The sequence below is a fragment of the Phalacrocorax carbo genome, chromosome 9 (genome assembly GCF_963921805.1).
Source record: "Phalacrocorax carbo chromosome 9, bPhaCar2.1, whole genome shotgun sequence".
Classification (NCBI taxonomy): domain Eukaryota; kingdom Metazoa; phylum Chordata; class Aves; order Suliformes; family Phalacrocoracidae; genus Phalacrocorax; species Phalacrocorax carbo.
In genome coordinates, this window is record NC_087521.1 from 10,395,702 (window position 1) to 10,417,137 (window position 21,436).

At 45.8% G+C, this 21,436-nt stretch overlaps 2 protein-coding genes across 5 annotated transcripts in view; one reads left to right on the forward strand and one right to left on the reverse strand.

Moving 5' to 3' along the window:
* The first annotated feature begins 2,551 nt into the window (after positions 1–2,551).
* On the forward strand, positions 2,552–6,429 carry INSM2 (INSM transcriptional repressor 2). Its single transcript, XM_064460051.1, has one exon. It carries the CDS (start codon positions 2,552–2,554, stop codon positions 3,962–3,964), a length of 1,413 nt encoding a protein of 470 aa, XP_064316121.1. The 3' UTR covers positions 3,965–6,429.
* A 292-nt stretch (positions 6,430–6,721) lies between these two features.
* RALGAPA1 (Ral GTPase activating protein catalytic subunit alpha 1) overlaps positions 6,722–21,436 on the reverse strand; it is a 143,036-nt gene continuing 128,321 nt past the window's right edge. For all 4 annotated transcript variants that reach the window (XM_064460276.1, XM_064460275.1, XM_064460274.1 and 1 more), the window contains 2 exons: positions 15,919–16,043; positions 6,722–7,434 (listed from right to left, as the gene is read on the reverse strand). In XM_064460276.1, the coding sequence (XP_064316346.1) occupies positions 7,280–7,434; positions 15,919–16,043 (280 nt within the window). In that variant the 3' untranslated portion in view covers positions 6,722–7,279. The remainder of the gene's footprint in view (positions 7,435–15,918; positions 16,044–21,436) is intronic.

A 21,436-nucleotide genomic window follows, 5' to 3' on the forward strand; every position in this document is an offset into this window, starting at 1 on the left:
AGTCAGTGGAATCAAAATCCAGGAAATTTCCCCAGGATTTGGGGGTGTGTGCCCACAAAATTGTAAAATATCTTTATAAATCATCTGCTTTTTCTAATTATAAAATGTTGGGGAGGAATAAAAGCTGAAAGCAAGAAGACAAACCCATGTACCCGTTCAGAAAATTCAGAAGCTGCGAGAGCCGGGTGTAGGGCCAGCCACCGAGGTTAAACTCACTCGTGAATGCAGGGAGGGAGGGGAAATAATTTACAATGACCCTGCGAGTGGGAACCAGGGTGCTGGGAGCCAGCACTGGGGCAGGGGCAGCCTGGAGAAAACAATATGGTTATTGGGACAAACGCATCACAAGGTGGCTGCAACAATTTCAATCCCAAGATACTTTTGCAGTGTTTTTGTTAAAGATCCGTGGGCGCTGGTGCATGCTGCCGAAGGCCAGCGACGGGATGATGGGTTCTGCAGTTTTGGGTACCACCTCAGAAACTGATAATAAAGTTTCTGGAGGCAGCCAGAGAAGGCTACAAGAAGGCTGTGCCCTGAGTGCACTGTGGAGCATGGGGCAGACAAACTCTCACCAAATCACGGGGAAGAGCTGAGAAGTGCAGCAGAAGGAGCGGTGGGTGGGGAGGTGGAGCAGCAATTCCACCTCTGCAACTTTAGGAGGGGAGACTCTGAGCTACCTCCTCCCAGTCCTCCTGTGACCTCTGGGCCATCTCAGGCCCAGGACACTGAGGGCCTGAGGAAACTCCCTGGTGCAAGTCCAGCCTATAGCTTTTACTGGAAAAATGTTTGGAGCCTCAGTAAATGCACTGAATACACCTGCTTTCCAACTGGCACTTCACCTCCTGCTACTCCTACGGAGGAAAAGGCATCGTTGGGCTCGTCACCCCTTAAGACAAAAGCTGAACTGGACATTAGTACCACAAACTGCCTTTGCAATGTGACAACAGCAAAAGAAACACTAATGGGAACTTTGCCTACAAGGGGAAACTGAAAGAACTATTTATATATTGCTTGGAGGAACGGTATAAAACAGTGGATCTGTAACCAGAGATCCAGTTATTCAGTGAGAAGTGTAGCTGGGAAGTCCCAGTTACAAAGGTCAACCCAAATATTAGGCAAAAATCACGCAGCCAGTCAGTGGAGCGATCTAACTGTGCTGCAGCATGGCTCGTGGGCCCCAGTTACAGAGGTTTGGACTGACAAAGGGTGATCTCTAGCCCACAGAGTCTATAATCTAATCAAAAATCAGTGCAACCATTAAAATGGAGGAAAATGGGAGAGTAATGTAAAACACGATTAAGACTTTGCTGAGCAAATACAATCGGACCGCTTACACAGACAAGCGGTTGAGCGTTTCGGGCAGGTGGGGCAAGTTCCGCCCTTGTGCGAAGGCTTCAAATCTTTCTTGCCACTTCTGGAAAGCCCCTCGATCTAGAGGTGCCGGTTCTCCCTTTCTCCCGGTGCCCTCTAATTTCTCCTGCTAGGGGGATGCTCCCGAGACGGTGAGTCTGACCGACCTGCGGTGCCAAGAGATGCCTGTCCCCGGGCAAGGGATGGAGTTAAGGCTTCGGCGTGCTCGTTTTCAATGGCACGCCATCTTGTGTAGACTGCCAGCAGTAGGTCTCCGGGCAGGACGGCACCGTCCTGCCTTCAAACCCCGGCTCGGATCAATGAGTGGTCGAACAGGGGACGCCGGTGCCGCGGGCGGGGCCGGAGGGGGTGCTGGCGCCCCGCTGCGAGCGCCCTTCCCTCCCCGTGAAACAACAGCCTTGCTAGAAAGGCCATTAGCGGTTTAGCAAACCCAGCTACTGCCTTGCTTCAGGGCTGCACGAGCTGCCGCCAGGCTCGCGACACCCGCAAACGGGCCGGGAATTACAGCCGGGGAGGACGGAGGGGGCAGGTTTTGCCGCTCCCGCAGTTCGTTGCGCCGCAACTCGGCCCTGCCCGCCGGGGCGCCGCAGGCACCGGGCAGCGGCCGAGCGGGCGGCGCGGCCCCGGCAATTCTGCTCTTGCGCGGGGACCTCACCTTCGTGCAAGATCTTTCTGGCTACTTGGGAGGAAACTCTTGATGCTGCGGTGCTGAAGCAGCGGGCTCCCCGCTCCCGCTCCTTCAGCGGACAGAGGTGCGGGGCGGCCCGCCGGGTCCCCGCCGCCGATGGCGGCTCCGGGCGCACACGCCCGCCGGCAGCACCTGGGGAGGCTCCGGCCCGACCCAAAGCCGAGGGGCTGCGGCCGTGCCCGACCGCGGGGGTCTCGCCCGCCTCGGGCCCACACACCGCTCCGCTCGGCCCCGGAGGGCGCCTCGGCCGCTCGCCCCGGCTCCGCGCCGCGGGGTGCGCTCCGGGGGGGGGGGACACCCCGCCCGCCCCGCAGCCCCAGCTCGCCCGCCCCGGCGGCGGGGAGCCCCGGCGCGGCCCGGCCGCCGCCTCCCCCAGCCCCTCATTGGCCGCCGCCGCCGGCGGAGGGCGGAGGACGCCGGGCGGGAGCGGGCGGCGGGGGTATAAAGGCCGGGCGGGCCGGTGGCGCCGCGCTCCCGCCGCCCCGCCCCGCCATGCCGCGCGGGTTCCTCGTCAAGCGCAGCCGGCGCCCCGGCGGCTCCTACCGGGCGCGCCCGCGGGAGCGGGACCCGGAGCGGGACTCGCCGCCCCCGCCGCCGCCTCCGCCCGCCGCCGGGGGCAGCCCCGCCGCCAGGCAGGGGGCGGAGGAGGAGGAGGAGGGCGAGGAGGAGGAGGGCGCCGCCGCCGCCGCCTGCCCCACGACGTGGCCCCCCGGCGGCGGCTGCGGGGGCCCCGGGCTCGCCCCGCCGGAGGGCCCGGCCGCCTGGGGGGCGGCGGGGCCCTGCAGCGCTGCGGGGCCGCGGGCGGCTCTCTTCGAACGGTGCCTCAGCTCCCCCGCCTCCGCCGAGTCCTTCCCCCTGGCCGCCTCCTTCCCGCCCGCCGAAAAGCTGCTGCTGCAGCCCCGCACGCCGCTGCCCGCCCCGCCGCCGCCGCCGCCGCCGGTGCCCGCGCTGAAGCGGCCGTCGCGGGCCAAGGCGCCGGCCAAGAAGGTCAAGGCCACACGGAAGCTGAGCTTCGCCGACGAGGTGACCACCTCGCCCGTGCTGGGGCTGCGCATCAAGGAGGAGGGGCCCGAGGGCCGGCCGGGGCCGCTGGCGGGGCGCACGCCGCTGGGCGAGTTTATCTGCCAGCTGTGCAAGGAGCAGTACGCGGACCCGCTGGCGCTGGCCCAGCACCGCTGCTCCCGCATCGTGCGCGTCGAGTACCGCTGCCCCGAGTGCCACAAGATCTTCAGCTGCCCCGCCAACCTGGCCTCGCACCGCCGCTGGCACAAGCCGCGGCCCGGCCCCAGCGCCGACGGCGCCGCCGCCGCCGCCCCGCCGGGCAAGGAGAACAGCCCCGAGCGGCGGCCCCGCGGCCCCGCCGCGCCTCCGCCCCAGCCCCAGCCGCCGCCGCCGCCGCCGCCCCGTCAGCACCGCGGCGGCGCGGACAGCGCCGGCGGCGCCCCGGCCCCCCACGGCGCCGGCCCCGCTCCCGCTCCGGGCCCCGGCGGGGAGGCGTTCGCCTGCCCCTGCTGCCAGAAGCGGTTCCGGCGGCAGGCCTACCTCCGCAAGCACCTGGGCACCCACGGGGCGGCGCGGCCCGCCGCCTACGGCCCGCCGGAGCGCGGGCAGCTCGCCTTCGCCTGCCACCTCTGCGGCGCCCGCTTCCCCTCGGCGGACATCAGGGACAAGCACCGGCTGTGGCACGCCGTGCGGGAGGAGCTGCTGCTGCCGCCGCCGCCGCCGCCGCCGGCCGGGCCCCCCGAGGGCGGCGCGGCGGGCGGCGAGCGGCAGGGCTTCCCCTGCAAGCACTGCCCCGCCACCTTCTTCAGCGCGCCCGGGCTGGCGCGGCACGCCAGCAAGTGCCACCCGCCGGAGAGCAGGCAGGTCCTGCTGCTCCAGGTGCCCGTCCGGCCGGGCTGCTAGGCCCGCCGCCGCCCCGCGATGGGACCGCTCCGGAGCCCGGGCCAGCCGAGCGAGTCCCGTCCACCCTGTAATTCCTATGGAAAGCCGCGGTACTCACGGCTACGAAGGCGAGGAGCCGCCCGCGGACCCCCGCCGCCCCCGGGCGGTGGGCAGCGGAGCTCGCCCCCCGTGCCAGCCCGGCAGCAGGCTTAGCCGGCGGTCGGGGCCGGGGCCGGGGCCGGTAGCGCCGCCGTCCCCGCGGGTCCGGCCGGCAGCGCCCGTGCCCAGCCCCGCCGGGGAGGGGAGGGGGGCGGCGGGCGCCCGTCGGGGGCCGGGGAGGCGGGTGCCGGCCCGCTGGAAGTACTCCTTCCGCAGCGCCGCTCGGGCCCGGGAGGGAAGTACAGCTGTATATACGGTATCTAAAGAGAGGAATTATTTTTCGTGAGAAAAGGCGCCCGATCCAGTGACCTTGTTTTAATAGCCTTAGCCCCCGAGCTTCAACACTTAAATTATTGTGAGGTGTTTTGTTTGCTGTATGCTGTGCTACGATAGTCGAGAAGGTAAATGTTCATATTAAGTCAATGTCAAGTCATATAATAGCTAGCAAAACGTATGGAGAATTAATCGTGCTGTCTGCTTAATTAAAATACGAGGTGTTGATCTTCCTATAGCTAAGTACGCATCTCCAGCTTACTCTGTGTTTCTGTACTCTAGCGACTGACCGTGCGGTAGGCAAAAACACGCGTCTCCGGCAGCTGCCCGTTCCAAAACCTGCTCTGTTAGTGGCTTGTTAACGCGGCACGAACAATAGCAAGAAGCACGGCTGGGTCGCGGGCAGGCAGAGGGTCCCCGTCCCCACCTGGCCTCTTCGGGTGGCCTCCGACCCCTCTCCCCCGTGAGCCGCCCTGTTGATGTGAGCTCCTCCGAGTCTTGTGAACAGCTGAAATTAGAACATGAAATGGTCTTTTGATATGTTGCTGAAGCGCAGGTGACAGGCTACCTTCCTTCTCCCTAATGAGACCTACTTTAGCAAAGCAACCCTGGCTTTAACGGTGGTCTGGCCAAATGCTCTGAAATACTGACAAATTTACCAGCTGCTGATATTTCAGCAGGCATGTATTTATTTATGTATTTATTTATGTATTTATTTAATTTTTCCACACATCGGTGCTTGTTTCTAAATGTGGTAGCAGATGAGGCCAAAAATAAGGCAAGCAAATTCAATAAAGGATTTAGAACAAAGCCCATGCCTTTCTTGACTTCAGCAGGGCAGAGTGGGTCAGCTGGTGATTCTGAAGAACCAAATTGATCCCAGCCATGTTCTTTGTTCTAATGCTCTGAGACGAGCATGCAAAATATTTCAATCTTTTGATTAGCATCCCCTAAAGCAATTATTTCTGTAGTTTTGTATTTTCTTACACACAACGAAAGGTGCACGTGTATCGTGCCTGAAGGCTGAAAGCAAGCGATAAGTGCTTCATTTCAAATGTGCTTCATGGACTTTCTCGTTTTAGTTCCAGGACCTGGACAAATGAATTGACAGCATGTAACCTAACGCAGCCAAGGTTTGCTCGCTGATGAAGGAGGCTAAACTCACAGCTCGCTCTCCTCGTATGCCAGAAATAAAGCATGTTGTTTTAAGCTGTGCATTTTTTCCATCATTTGTTGGTAACGGAGACTTAGGTAAAAATGCCCCTTTATGCAATTAAATGAGCTCTCCCCTGGAGAAGGTGACTGTTTTCTTAAATCATCGCTCTCCTTCCTCCACTTGTACAGTCAAAGACGAAGGGCTCCAGACGGCAGATTATTAACTGCTCCTGCAATTAGCGCTGGACAACCAGCCTGCAGGAGGCAACGTCCTGCACTTTGCCTTACCTGCGGAGCTACGTGTGTTGCGTTTACTAGATCTGGGGAAAAGTTTGCAGTACAGCGTTCTTGCGATGGGTTGGGAAAGGGCTCCTAAGAACTCGTGTGTACTTTTTAATACAAATGAAAACCGAGCTGCGCATCGCACTTAACTGCTCCATGTGTAATATGCTATCCGTCTACAAGTTGGAGTAAGAATCTAATCACTGAGGTGAATGACTAATACAAAAGGTGGTAAGAATAATTTTATTGTATTATTAAATAGCATGTCTTCTCTTCAACCATTACAAATTTGTAGATACTACATGAAAGACAATACGCAATTTATCTTTTTATTGTTGCCCATATGATATATTTACACATGCAGTTAGTACCGATGTCATGCTACATTTTGTTAACAGCATTTTGTTTTTCGCCAAACTCAAAATGTCAGCATTTCATCTTCTGTAGGAAAATACCTCTGGGTGGGTGGAACATGTGTACTAACCTGCACTCGTGGGGTTGGAATAGTCAGCATTTCAGGCCAGGTTCCTGGAGCATGTTCCCTTTTCTTCTATAGCACACATCATCAGAGCAATGAATTTCTATCAGGAAAGTGCCTCTCTTTTTTTTTTTTTTTTTTTTAAATGTAAGAAACAAGAATTTACATCTAGACCCAGCAGCCCGGTGATAAAGGCTAAAAACCATGAAACTTGATGTGATTTGCTATTGATAGGACTTGGAAAAGCTAACTTTATAAAAATATTTGGAAGCCAAGCATAAGTAGAATTTCAGCACAGTGATTTTTCGTTGTTGTTTTTCTGGCATAGATTATGGCAGCACCTGCACAGTTATGAAATGATACGTTGATTTGTGAAGAAAGAGTTGGTGCTACGAGCAAGTTATTTCGTTTGGACTCTGTAATGCTTGAAAGGCCGTTTAACTATTTTATTCTTAACATAAATAATCTGTACACATCCTGTGCATTAGCATTGTGACATCTGACAAAGACTTTACAAATGCAACTTCAATTTAAAATTGTACATTCATTTTCAAGTGTACATATTTCTTTCTTTGTTACAGAGAAAATTGCAATGGGGCACAATAAATATAGTGTAATCAAACTGCAGTCTCCAATTCCATATACGACTCAAGATCAACCAGAGTTAAAAATGACTACTGTTAAGATATCGTAATTATCCAGGAAGGTAAAGGTGCAGAGGACAAACTGCACTAAGACAAAAAAAAAAAAAAAAAAAAGAGAAAAATAAAAAATAAAAAAAAGGCAGCCTGGAGTTTGATAAAAACCCAAAAGCTAAAATAGTAAAGTAAAATTCCAGTGTCACCGTTTAAAAGAAACATACAGACCAGGGGTATGCAGGGAAGGGGCGCACACGCGTTAGAGACATTGTTCTTTAACGGGAAGCGGTGAGTCGCTGCGGGAAGGGTGGCCGATCGCTGTTCACCCGAAAGCTGCAGGCATCGCGCCACTTAGGACTTGTTGGCTGAGCCAGAGGAGCGGCGCAGTTTCATGGACATGCGGCTCTTGCTAGTCCGAGGAGACATTGGAGAGGCTAAGTCTGTTCCATCCACCTGTGCTGTTGCTGCTGCTGGAGTTTCTCCCGGCTGAGTCTCTGGGCAGAAGCCTGCAGAGGACAGCAAGAACGAGACGGGTCAGTGCCGCCTTCCGCACTCGCAGCGCGGGAGTCTATTCATAAGGGGCAGAGAGGAATTTCAGTGCTGCCGTCACTCCCACAGCATCTCCTAGCCCTTTACCAGCTGTGGGTGATGGTACTGCACGTGGAGCTAGCACCTGACACAAATCCACCTCTAGAGGAAAGATGATGCCAGAAACCACTGAGCTACGGGACTGCAGAACCCCCTCGCTCTCGGCAATTGAGGCAGCACTGAATGGGCGACCTTCTCCCGGTAACCGGGAGAAGCAGGACCTCCAGTTCCCTCGCAGGGATGGGGACTCCTTAGTCAAACTACAACCCAAAAGGATCCAGTCTTTAATGAGAACATGACGGTTGTTATCAGCTCGTTGCGCATGAAGGGAGCTCTAGGAATGCAGCTGAAGAGGTGGAGTGAATCGGGGGCCAACTGGGAGAGCAAAATACCTTCTCCCATCCCAACTTTAGTCAGTGCTTCAAAAGGCAAATGCCTACAGGCCCCACAAGGCAGAAGCTTGAACAGATGATACTAACTGGATGCACTATACGTTAGCGTTTCTTTGTAAAAGGAACAAGATGAATTTGAGATAACGGTATGTAGTTCATTAGCCCAGCGCCCAGAGCTACAGTGGGCCCCGAGTCCTCACTGCAAGAGGACAAGGCTCTTCCCTTACAAACAGCCCGTCTCAAAACCTTCTTCCACAGAGATACAAAAGGAGAAAACATGAAATCAAAATTATGTTCTCCTTTCCGTGTACAGAAAATTAACACTATGAACTCACAGCTACAGAACTAAACTGCATTTTAATTAGCCATTTGCAGAGACTGACAGCCTGACTGAACTCGGTTACCTCAGCTGCCGCTGATCGCTTCTGACCCTGCAGATTACGGACAGAAGGTTAGTCCTGCAGAAGTCAATGGGGAAACCCCCGCTGACTTTAGTAAGCCAGAAAATCACTTGCTATTTCTTCCACATCATGCTATTATTGGCAATTCTTTAAAATAATAATGCACTAATCAGAACTGAAGATCTCTCTCCCTCAGTATACATTTTACATATAAGGGGTCCAAAAACCATTCAAAACTGGTCACGATCTATTTTGAAAGACTCCTCTGAAATAAAATCACAGGTCACCAGGTAAGAAGTCTAAGAGTACATTTAAAACACATTGGCATAACCGTCAGTGATGTAGCAACCTGGCCGCCCTCCTCGCCTGGTCTGTCACCTGCCTGCTCCGGAGAGACAGCACGGTACTTTCCATCTTTTTCAAACTGACACGACCCATCGAAGTGACAGGGAGGAAAACGGGCTGTTATTTGTTCCCCAGCTGGTGACAGTAATTCTGTTCGTGAACTAGGTACTTCATTGCCAAACAATCTGGAAAAGCATGATAATGCCTGACTCACCCTGCCATACAGAAAAAGGCCGGCAGGGAAACATGCACTCTCATTTTCTGAAATTCTATCTTGTTCTAATTTTACAAGGAATTAAAGCATTTCAAATGGTGGAAGTTAGAGAATAGAAAATAACCGTTGTTGTTTTGCACAGCATACCATTCACAGCTAGCGTGAAAGACCTTCCGTTTCAAGCCTTTGCCCTTTACCTTGATGTGGCCAATGCTTTCTAGTGGAGGTTTTGGAAGGAGAAGAAATATCACAGCATTTCTTTCTTTGTTGAGAATGAAGAAGTGATGAGGAAGGAGGAGTGGAAAGAAGTGAGGAAGGGGGAGGAGAAAAGATAAAAGATAACAGGTGTGAGACATGAGACACGAACCGCAGAGATTGAAGGGTATTAACAGATGAGCACAGAAAACGGAATTTCGAATTTCATTATGCAATTGCTGCTCATGCTACAGGTTAAAGAGAGTGATGAGTTAGTTATGTGCAATGAAGCAACAGCTCTGAAATCCGGCGTCATACTTACCAACTAAGCATAACAAGAAAAAAGGAAGAGAGAGAGAGAGAAAAGAATTCTATAACATTATCCAGATCCAGCAACCTTATTCATAGCAACTGAGATACATCCTAAACATTGTCTGAAATGCGTGTTTGAAATCTGTGAAAACAGTTAAATACCCACACACATACACACAATTGAGAAGGAAAAACAAATGGCAACTCGATATATGGCTTCTGCTCCCCAGCTGCCTCACAGTATTAAGCATACTAAAAATTACAGCCAGTCTCAACACGAGACTCCTGAAATCATGTAAAGAATTAAAAACAGAGTGTTTAAGCTAGTTGGTCTGTGTCAAAGGGTCAAACCCCGGTGTGAAATTTTATCATGGGTTGCATAAAGAAAACCTTAAAACCCCTGTTATTTCAATTAAGGTATTATTCCAGTTGTATCTTAAAATCTCGTTTCTAATTCCTGCAGACAGAAGCACAGACTCACATGCAGTCCCAGTTTACGGGAACAGAAAAAAAATCAGTTTAAGAAACTGACTTAGAGCTATTGAAGAACAGAAGTCATGTAAAGTGATTTTCACATCTGAACATACCACACCAGAAGAGTGAAGAATAATGGCACTTAAAATATATTTAAAGTCTGACAGCAATCAACAGACTGATTAGTAAGTCGGTTTCTTTGGATTTTAGATAAGCATATATACCTATATATACATACATACGCACATACACACGTGGATATTAAATGTGGTATATATAAATTTTGCAGGTTTTGCTTCCCCTTGAGATTTTTTAAAGTCTTCAGTGTAAAATGTTACTATCTTTATCTCTCTACGCAATGAAATATTTAGTTATCCAAAATATAAAAACAGGGTTAAATCAGGCGGCTTTATTGACAATTGACCTAGAACCAGAAAGTTATATAAAATAAACAAAGCAGATGAGTTAGGATTTTTAAGAGGTTGAAAAATGTCAGGAAGTAATCCATATTTTTCATCTCTTAGGCTTGACAAGTGACAAATATCATAGCCTGATGAGCTATGATATTTTTGGGACCATAATGTAAAGCCATGTCAATTGCTTCTGAACAAGGAGGTGGATCAACAAAGTTGAAATGCAACATTTTCACACTCCATTTGATAATTTTAGGACCTTCTAATACTAGTATCTTGGTTAGTTGACTCAGAAATTAACTATTTAAATGCGAAATTGGATCCTAACTGCACACAGACTGTTAGAAGTGAGGTGAGGTGGAGGAATCCGGAGGTATCATAACACAGGCATTGGTATGACTCCTCTTGCTCGTAAGTTCTGTCTTTCAAAGAGGTGAAAAATTCACCGAACTGATGTTAAGACAGGGTGCTGCATGGTAAGACTAATCTGATTACGGCTAGTTTTATCACAACTTCTTGTCTGGATCAGCGTTTTCCTGAGTGCCATTTCTGAGAACGACCACACAGAATAATTAATTTGTGCATGTTGGTAAATTCTGATGGCCTTTTGAGGTACTTCAGCCCGCCTCCACCCGGCCTTCTGGGAAGAAGGCAATCATTTTTGTACAGCTTGTGCCCTTTGCTACTCTTACAAATTCCAGTCCGAATCCAGCCAAGTTGTCTGTCATGCTCAGCAGAGCCTTGCTAGGGTCAAGTCAATGAAGTCTTTCACTAATTTTGGGAAACAAAGAAAGGAAGCGAGAAGCGGATGCAGAGAGAAAGACTTGTAAAAGCAGCTGCAAAGCAAGACGAGAAGGTGAGGAAGAGATGGGTGAGCGGCCTAAAGACCTGGGAAACTGGAACTGGGTAGGAGAGAAGGAACTAAGAGCCAGACGTGCGAAAGAAGACAGCAAAGAAGATTAAGTTTATGGCAAAAGAGTAGCAGAGCCCATGTCCAGTAAAGAATGCTCTTCAGAACCTGGCTGGAAACATGACTATTGGGTAAACCCATTCCTCTCTGGCAATATCTGAGAAACCCACTGGCAAAATTCCCAATCTTCCCACTAGTGGAGATTCAGGCAGAAGTAAGACAGCTTACCATTACCACCAATTATTGCCCTATCTCAGTCCGCAGTCGGTGGTACTGGATCTAGAGGTTACAGTTTTGCTTATGAATCATGTGGCTGTTAATGAGTGTTACAGAATTTCTCTTTTGCCCTATGCCTTAGACAGAACAAAGATGTAAGGAACTACACAAGGAAAGTGTTGTCATAAGATAATAAATTCACAGCCAAACATTCAAAAATTAGGAAATGCTAGGATTAAAATTTAATTTCGCCCCCTTGTGCTTATGCATGGGATGCTTTTTAATTGAACAATCATACCCTATAGTTTTCAGTGGACCCATTTCATTAAATGTAGAAAGTTGATCTGTTTGGGTCTCTAGCAGTCCACGCTGAATTTACTGCCTCAAAGTGCTGAAGATCCCCAGTTTATGACCACCCAAGTAGTCAACTTAGAGGACAATAGTTCAGAAATGCATAAAGTTTCAGCTTCAGTGGTTCCCATATGAGATTTTTGGAAAATTTCAGTATGTTTTGTGGTTTTGCTCTGATTTGGAACGAAAACAAAAATTTTCTTAAGTTTGGAAGGGATATTAGAAATGCTTCCCAGCCCTGCCAGACATACAGCCCTCATTTCTGTATTTCAACTTCACTTCCAGTCATAAACTTCAACGACCACCTGCAACAAGTGTTCTTAGACCCTTCTCCAGTGAGAACCGTTCTCATTTGTGAAGGGGTAACACAGGGCCAAAAAGATTCTCAGTTCAAAGTTACCCAGCAAACTTGCAGCAGAAGAGATTAAGATGCAGGCTGCTGAATTTGAGTTTCTCTTGTGCAAGGCTGAAGTATTTTTACCTCTACGTTCTCCTGCTTCCCTCCCTGTCAGGATTAGTTTGGGAGTGGGGCAGAAGAACAGTCTTGAAAATATAGGAATGACTCTTGGGATGCTTTTATCACAAGGGAAATACTATGACTAATGTAGAGAGGCCCCTTCTTTGTAAGGTTTACTGTATTGAAGTATTTTTAGTAGGAAGAGAGGGGAAAAAAAGAAGATAGAGAAAAACCAAACCCAAGACATCAGTACATTTCAAAGCTCAGAATCTTAACATCATGGGGTCAATAAGCCCTTCAATATCATTGAGCTTACCATTGACAGTTCCCTCAACCTGTTCTGGTGTCACAGACATCTGGTTTGCTCAATAGCTGTATAGCAGGAGTTACTCTAACAGAGTGTCTGCAGTTACTCTATTTAACAGAGTCAGCACAAAGTAAAAAATACAGAGGCAACGGAATTATATCCTGTGATTAAGTGCAGGTAAACCTCAATTTTTTTAAATGTACGCATCTGCTACACTAGTCAGGTTCCTGAATATGGGAAGGTGGACTGGTCAGATATTTTAACAGGACAAACTAAGTATCTAGATAATGGCAGCAGCCACAATCACATTGTATTGAAGAGCAACCACTCTAAGGAAGGAAACAGCTTTTGCTGAGAGCTGAGCCTTTGATAAAATACCTCGATCTGAGGAAACAGAGTTGGTTACCGAATGGCATGTTCTCTACTTGCTCCGATAACCACAGCTCAGATAAAAAACCAGCATGCTGAAACCAGCCAACGGATCACAACAACAAAATTACGACACCTGGTGATGGGCTGTAGTAGCTTCAGAGTTTCTATTTATCTTCCTTAGAAGAAGAAATTTTACATAATATTTTATAAAAATTAAACATATTCAGCAATTATAATCTTGGGGATCATGCTCCAATTAAAGAATATCTGAAATGTGGAAATCTAGTCTCTTCTGGTCATTATTTTTAATTTAAAAAACCAGACATAAATGAAATATTTTTCCTTTAAAAAAAAATCAACTGTGATGTACTTTTAGAAGCTGCTCAGAAATTTTCATGACATGGAACGGTCTAGGAGGGAGCCTACAAGGTTTTGTCTGAGTCGTCTTGGGGGTGATGAATGTGTGTGGATTGCCAGGCAGAACTCCAGTGATACTCCTATGTGCAATCCTGGCACAATTCAGTGGTCTTCATACATCTTTCAAGAAATCTGCCTGTTGTAGGAACCCTGGAAACTTAGGGGTATCTATTTTTTTAATAGCACATCTAGTGGACTCTTTTTGGGATCATGGTCTGTCAAATCTCTGGGTCATCTGTAGCCACCTTGCTTACAGGTCTGCCTTTGCTAGAACTGGAAAGCAGTGGCTTCCAGGATAACCCCAAGCCCTGGGGTAACCCTTCTGGCAGATGACTGCAGTGTCGATTTATACCTGCCTCAGGCTGTAGAATCTGTGCCCTCCAGAGCCAGCTTGGAGGCAGATGGTGTGCTGCTATTTCAGGCACTCTGTCCTGGAGCTGAATATCAGAGCCCCAGCAGCCTGGGCTGAACAGGGAGTCAGCCCCCAGGCTGCCGGCAGGCCTGCCAGAGCATCCCCAGCATCCCTGTGAAAGCTCAGAGTCAGGCAGGTCTGGGGACAGGCTCTTTGACTCTGACGCAGGGTCACACTGTGCTGCATGTCCGTCCTAGGGAGCTCCCGGCTGCTCCTGACACGACGTGTTGGTCAGTTCCACTGCACAGCGCAAGGTCCAGAAGAATGTGGCCCTCAGGACAGGACATCATATTTTGTGGTACGTAAACACAAATGCGCATACACGCAGATGTGAAATACATCACAAGCTCCTATTAATGAGATTCCTGCAGAAAACTATTACATTTGATAGAAAGGTTAAGTCTAAAATCAAGTTTCCAGAAATCATAATCTTCTTCCAGATCATGTTAGAGAATACCAAGCATGACTAGGACAATTTTTAAAGGAATACAGGAATTGCCACTGTAGAGTAGTGTCCTCCAGTGCACCAAACGGGTACAGAAAAGCAGCTTTGCTTCACCCCAAAAGAATGAACTAGAGAAAGTGGCCAGAATGGTTTAGCCTGGAATGAGATTTCCAAAAGTGAATAGGCAAGTGCACTACAACATAGAATATATACTAGCCATACAAAAGGGTCTGGAGTTGAGTACTTACTGAGTGCATTAGGTGGGAAATGTGGCAAGGACTGATATCCCTGGTTATTGTTTCTAATGTTTCTAGTTACAGATTTTTCCTATTCAAACATTTTCATACATTAAATTATGCTACTATTTTTTAATACTGATTTAATTAGTTTTAAATTACTTTTACTCTTGTTTCTCTTTGATCTTGACTATTTGCACTAGCATAACTATACCACTTATTATACTTTGAAACTACGCTTTGTTTCAGCTTATGGTTTATATTTTCAAGCAAAGGAGTCTCAACATTTTAACATCTTTCTGTAGTCCTATCACAACTCCTCTATAATTTGAGAATTTATTTCTGCATATTGTTGCAATTGAGAAACAAATTTTGAGATAACAACTTGCCAAATTACTTTATTTAGATTTACAGCTTTTCCACAGAAGCATTTTGATTTATTTGTTATTAGATAAAGGTTTCTGAACAAGGAATTTCAAGTGTTACACATTCTTCTTCTCCTTCTCTCCTATGTTATCACTGCAGAATGTCTTACAACATCAATGAAAGACAGCACAGGGTACAAAACACACCACTGCCATCCAGTACTACTTGTTCATGCTGAGAAACAAAGGTCAACACAATAAAGTGTTACTCATTCAACGACTGTCTCTATCATTAGTTACCTTTATCCCAGAACCAGTGTTAGTGCTTCATGCAGACCTGAGGTTAGTAAAAGACTAAAACTTTAAGAAGATGTAGTGGTCATTTCTCAATCAGTGTGAAATTCTTTTTAGTGTGAACAAGGGCAACAAGGAAAGTTCGCATACAATTTGGTTACAAGCTTAGTACTCTAGTAAAAGAGGAACAAAGGGGTTTTTTGGACACTTTGTCTTACCTTCAGATAAACAGAACTGATATTTAATGATCTAAAAAGAGGGGAAATAAAATAATGAAATAATCATAAGGAGTTCAAGAAATTTCAGAACAGGAAGGCCTTGAGTTACTCATTTTCTTTTACCGATTTTCTCATTAGTAACTGAAAATGCAGTATCCTCTTATAAACAGGAAGTTTACTGGAAGGCAAAAAAGACCTTAAAACCACCTTTGCAGCTAATAATGTGGAAACAAAATTGATGATTGCAAGGCTCTCAGATTTCCAGTTTAAAACTTTGCATTCTAAAAATGTAGTGAGCCTTAAGACTTTCTTATGGGGAAGGTGTACTTAGATTAAAGAATGTGTCTACCCACAATAGCCCGGATGCAGGAGTACCAACACTTCCATGGAGACTTTATAGAGAGGAACATGATAAGATTCGCTGTAAAAATAGAGGGTCTAGTTGCTATATTAAAGCAGCTTGCCAAACCTTAACACCAGGCAACAGAATAAAGATTTAAAAGCAACTTTGCCCAGGTCCTCAAATACATACATCGTAGTCTTTCGATTAATGGTAACTCTCGATGTGCAAAGGTCCGAATTTTTAGTCTTTATAAGTAAGGATACTGCATTTCAAGTAAGATTGTACAAAACCAGTTCTTTACCGTACTTCTTACCTGTATCTGAGGGCAAATGGTGGTAAGGTGCTGGACAGAAAACCTGAGCAGCAAAATCCTCAAAAGTTGTAGGCTCTAGATGATGTTGAACAATTGTTTGCAGGTATCGTGCTCTCTCCTCGTAACTGGTTTAGCCAAGAATTAAGGAGCAATTTATATCATGTACTGTAACTGCTAAATATCAGTGCCTAGTAATTCAGAATTCTTGATTTTGTTAAATACATATAATGTATTTCAGTGACTGTACACACAAATTTTTACTTCTTTACATACCTGATATTACCTAATGCAGTGAAGTAATATTAACTGTAAGACAGACACAATTAATGCAAACCTTATGGTTCAACTATCTTTTTGTCATGTGTGATGCAAAACTTACTGAAATTTTTTTCAAACAGCAGCAACTTAAGTACTCTCTTTTGAGTAACTTGTTTTTCTGCACTCTGGTCACAATTAAATACAAAAAATATTACAATTTTAAAGGGATATAGCATGAAAAATAACATTAGCATTAACAAAATAAATTATTTTGCACTTTTCTGTAACAAACTGCTTCCATAATCCCTAAAAACACACACACACACATGCAGTTAAGGTGAACACACAGCTCAATTTGACTATTGGGAAAAAAACCTTATCAATTATGCCGTTAAAACAAGTGAGAATATTTGTAAAGAATCCGCAGGACCCTTAAATACTGGCTAACAGGGTATCTGCAGGGCATCAGCAGCAAAATACTGTACTTCTTCCTTTTCCCTGTGTTCTCCCTCTCTGATATTATTGACAAGAGACAGGTATCTTGAAGTGTTGTTGCTTTTGAAGAACCCTCTCCAGGCTTCTTGTTCCAGCAGGCCTGATTGTGCTGTTAGCACAGAGAGAGCGAGAAAAAGAGAGAATATTTCTGCTGTTCATGAAAGCAACTATGGAAATGGCTGTCAAAATGTAGAGCAGCAGGCAGCAACATACAATTATCAAGAAAAACTACCATGCTGACTTCATGTCGTATAGTTCCTGAACTGAGAAATCAGTTAACCTTTTCTCTCACAACTTTCAAAGTCCTCCAGCTGGACTCAATGCGTTGAATGAGGGAGACCTTCTCCAGTTATCTTACAGAACCATAAAATAATAATCAGAAAAATTCCCTGGCATTTACCCTTGTGCACACTTTTTTTTCGTATCTTATTTGTAGATAGTGAGATAATTTTCTCCTTACATAGTTCTCTTTTCCTAAAAAAACCCAAACCCAAACGAATCAGCATGCTGTGGAGGAATGCACTCAGCATCAGTTTCCTGAAGGTTCTGGGTTCTGATTTCAGGTTTGCTGCTCTTTTTTGGGGGAACAGGGGCAGTGAGGAAACTACCTTTCTGACTCAATTTCACCACCTGCGAAATGGGGATAATATTCATCTTGCATAAATTTTTTAGCAATCCAAACATAAAAGCTGCATTACAAGTGATAAGCATTTTTAATAGCAAGTGCTAGTATTTAAAATAAAACACTATACTATTTTCAGTTATGACAAGCAATAAAATTGTCAGCCCCAGATTACAGCTGGAAACAATACCCTTTGTTTTAGCTTTTAGAACTATACTTCAACAATTACGGAGCTTTTCCTATGAAACCTCTTGGCAGTTGTTTTCTGTACAATATTTACAGTAGATTTTGCAGTCTATCTAAAGATCAAAAAAATGTATAGAGAATATATTATCTGAAAAGGACTTCCAGTGAATTAATCAATCTTCACTGCATTTCCTTAGACCACAACTTGGTCACACAGTGAAACTGGGGAACAATTTTCCCTCCAAAATCCGTGTTCCAAATTTTTTCTGGATCCCGACACAGCTGAACCTCGGCAGACGTCTCAGGCTGCAAAGCTATAATAGAAACACTGGGACAAGAGAAAATATAAAAATCTCCCATTGTAATAGTTCTTAGGTTGGGGGATAAACACAGTATTGAGCCTTAACAGAGGAGAGTAATATAGCACAGTTTTTAAGAGGCTATGTATAAGTGGTAGAGGATGAAACTGATGGTTGAAGTCTAAATAATACTACGTATCTCACAACTTGTTGAAAAGCACTTTTTTCATTGGGGGAGATTCACAGCTGCTGAATTTTCTGCAGTTAATAGAGTCCTTTGATTCACAGCAGTGCCCCTTGCACAAAAAATACTGGCCTTTGTGTATTACCAGAAACTAATTTTCTATTTGGCTGAAAAGGGAAAAATGGGGTTATTGCTTCTCCCTCCTACAGAGCTTTTCATTATGCCTGATGCACTCAACTTCTAAGCTCTCCTGAGAAAAAAAAATAACTGAAGAGGCAAGAGGTAGAAAAATGAGCTTGTTAGCACATTAGAAGTGAAGTATCTTGGTGGGCCCTAGAAATTCCCAGTGGTGTGTTAACTTATCACTCTATGCATGCTGGCACTGATAGTCTCCCAATTGATCACTCTCTTTTCGCACCAAAGGTGCTGCCAGGAAGCAAAGGCTGAAGGCCCACAGGAGAACAGGCTGCTATCAAAACAAGCTGTTTTTAAAAGTCTGCTTGAATGGGTAAAATGTTTCATGAAAAAGTAGGGTGGAGACACCTACCTGCTTTTAAAATGCTCTACTTTCAGAGGTCTCTGAAGGAAACCTTTTAGTTTATCCTATTATATCCAAAGCTTATACACAAATAAGGCAAAAATGAAGGAAAGTTACTGCTTTGAACACGACAAGGACATTCCCATTGTCCAGTCTAGGTGCCCATCTCCTAACCAAATAAAGAAGTCTTGACACAGATGCTGACGGAGGAGGATAATGGTGTTTTCATTACACAGTGGAGAGGACGTGCTTATATCAGTTCTAGAAGTCTAATTCAAATGCACACTTAGTACCCCCTGAAAAAAGTTATACAGCTAGACAGGTTACTGCTCATCCTAACAATACACAAAACCATCTATAGCTTGTTAAAAACAGAACCCTGCTTAAAACCAAAACAAGAATCTGAAGTGAACACCAAGTCCAAAGCTTGCAGCATTCTGCATTAAGAAACGACACGCTCCCCTCAGGAGAACTCCTTGTCTATATTAAACTGAGTAGCCAAGATTTGGATACGTATATCTTCTATTCACTTATACTTTGAGAACATTCTAGTGTTTTATAACTCCAAATTTGTATGCTGTTGTGGGTGGTATCATCTAGTTCTACACTGTATTTGAACGCAACTAACTGCAAGAGTGACCATAAACCCACGGCAGTTAATTTCTGCATTACTTCTAATAGGCTAGACATTTATTTCTTTAAAATGCTGCTCTCTAGGGAAGAGTTATTAGCACCTACAAATTGAGCGGCACATACAAACTCAATGGCTAGTAATAATAGGGCAATGCAAGCTGTATTCTTACTGCCAGTGGATGTTGCCACTGGCATCAGCAATTAAGATGGAATGGGAAGGATGCACGGACAAACCAATGGAGAAAGATTCTGCCCCACAGACTGGCGAAACACTTAAACAACAGTGCCGTGAAGTTTCTGCTTCTGAAGAAGGTGCTAACTGGAACAAAAGAGTGCGGATAAAAAGGTAAGATATACGTTAAGGCACTCACGCAAATCTGTCAGCTAAAACCTCGAAGATATATAACCTGCAAAAAGTGATAACAAAAAACCTGATGACTTCATTACACTTTTTCAAAAGATACTGTTCTGAAAAATATAATCAGTACAAGAAGAAATCAGGAATCGTACCTTTATAGGTCACTCAGGTTGTAGTCACTCCAGCTAAAATTTAATTTGCATTACAATCCACTTTACTTATTCTCTAAATCTGCAATTATTTCTATTAATATTGAAAATACTGTACTTTCTATTATTACTGTAAATGTGATTTTTTTTAGACCTGTTGATCTGCACTTGGGAACAAGCACCAAAATCCTGGCTGTCAGATCATCTACTAATGCTTAATCTACCTGAAAAACATCTCATGTCTTCACCTAATAGCTCTCCATCACTGTTGACTGTATCACTTCCTTTTTAAACTCAGGCTCTGTTTAGATTCCTATGGCAGAATACACCTACATCATGCAGATTCTTTTTTGCATAATCTGAAGCTAAAACTTTTTCTAGCCATGTACATGAACAAATTAGCTAGGCTCTTACTTCACATCTCTGTTACTGCTGTATCCTCTTCTCTGGCCTCAACAAATGAATTTTTGTTCCTCCTTATATACTCAGAGCATTGCAGAGCCCACTTTCTGAACATACTGCTTAGATGGGACATTCTCTTCAGATATTGCCATCAGTCTGCCACTCTCCAGCACAAATGCAGGCTAATTATTTTAACTTTTTAGTCCATACCTATTTGCTCAATTTTACCAAAGCTGCTCTTGCTTCCAGTCAGTTATCAGAGACAGTCACTCTCACTCACTTTGACATTTTTTAGACAGGCACTTTTGTACTTTTTTCCACATGTCTTCTTATGCCTAGCACCAGGTCTCTGTAAGCACCCACAAAACAAGCCCCCCTGAAACTCTCCCCTTTGCTATGATACTTCTTGAAAAAAAACCACAAGGAAAACACCTTGGAAGACTTAAGTCTGTTGCTGTGTAGGTCACACAACTATTCATGCTGTCTACCATTCTTTCATATTTCCCTGAATTTTTTATCTTCCTTCTTTTGTTACCTTCAGTTTTATACTTGGCTTTTTTACCTCAGGGGAACAAACAACATCTGTCTTGTGCTATACTCCATCTCAGTATAATGAGACCGGGACCTATGCTAAGGATATACATGTGCCACAATAATAGAAGCAAAACAGCTGTCCTCCTTGCATCTTCATCCACCATCTTTATCTTTTTCTTTTATATCCAAAACAACTCCCTCACATTGCTGATTTTTCTTTATCCATGGGTTTGTCAACCTTCAGTTTGGTGAGAAAATCTGTTTGTTACATTTTCCCACATCTCTAGTTGCTTAGTCTTTATTTTTCCTTCCCTGTAATTCTAACCATGCAATCACCACAAAATCCCATACTTCCCACTGTTCAGACTCTCCTACTGTTTCCATCTTTCAAGTCCTTCTGTTGAATTCATCTCCTCATAGTCACTTCCATAGATTTACTGTGTCATTCTGACTACGTTTTCTTTCCATTCTTATTCACACCTCTCAGTTTTAGAACTGAATAAAATGCAGTATAATACGTCTATCTAGTATTCTGCAGTCAGAGAGCGGATGCAGGATTACTATGTTACAGTCATCCAGGGAATACCAATCCTAAAATGTCATTAAACTGAGGCTGAAAAAAATGAAGAAAAAGCAGTTTCAACATGGAGTAAAATCTCCAAGACTTTAATTAAGGATATAGCACTTCACAGTTCTATAATCTATTACCAGAGCATTTAAGTGCTAGATTCACAAAAGGGCTGGAGAAGTCGTCCTAGTGCCTGCTCCAAAGACCAAGTGGTAACAAATGCTTCCTGAGCAGGGACTGGAATCCAGGGACTCTCCTCTCCCATGAAAGTACCATAACCATTAGGCTATAC

Coding starts and splice junctions, on each gene's coding strand:
- INSM2 (XM_064460051.1), top strand. CDS start 2,552: ATGCCGCGCGGGTTCCTCGTCAAGCGCAGCCGGCGCCCCGGCGGCTCC.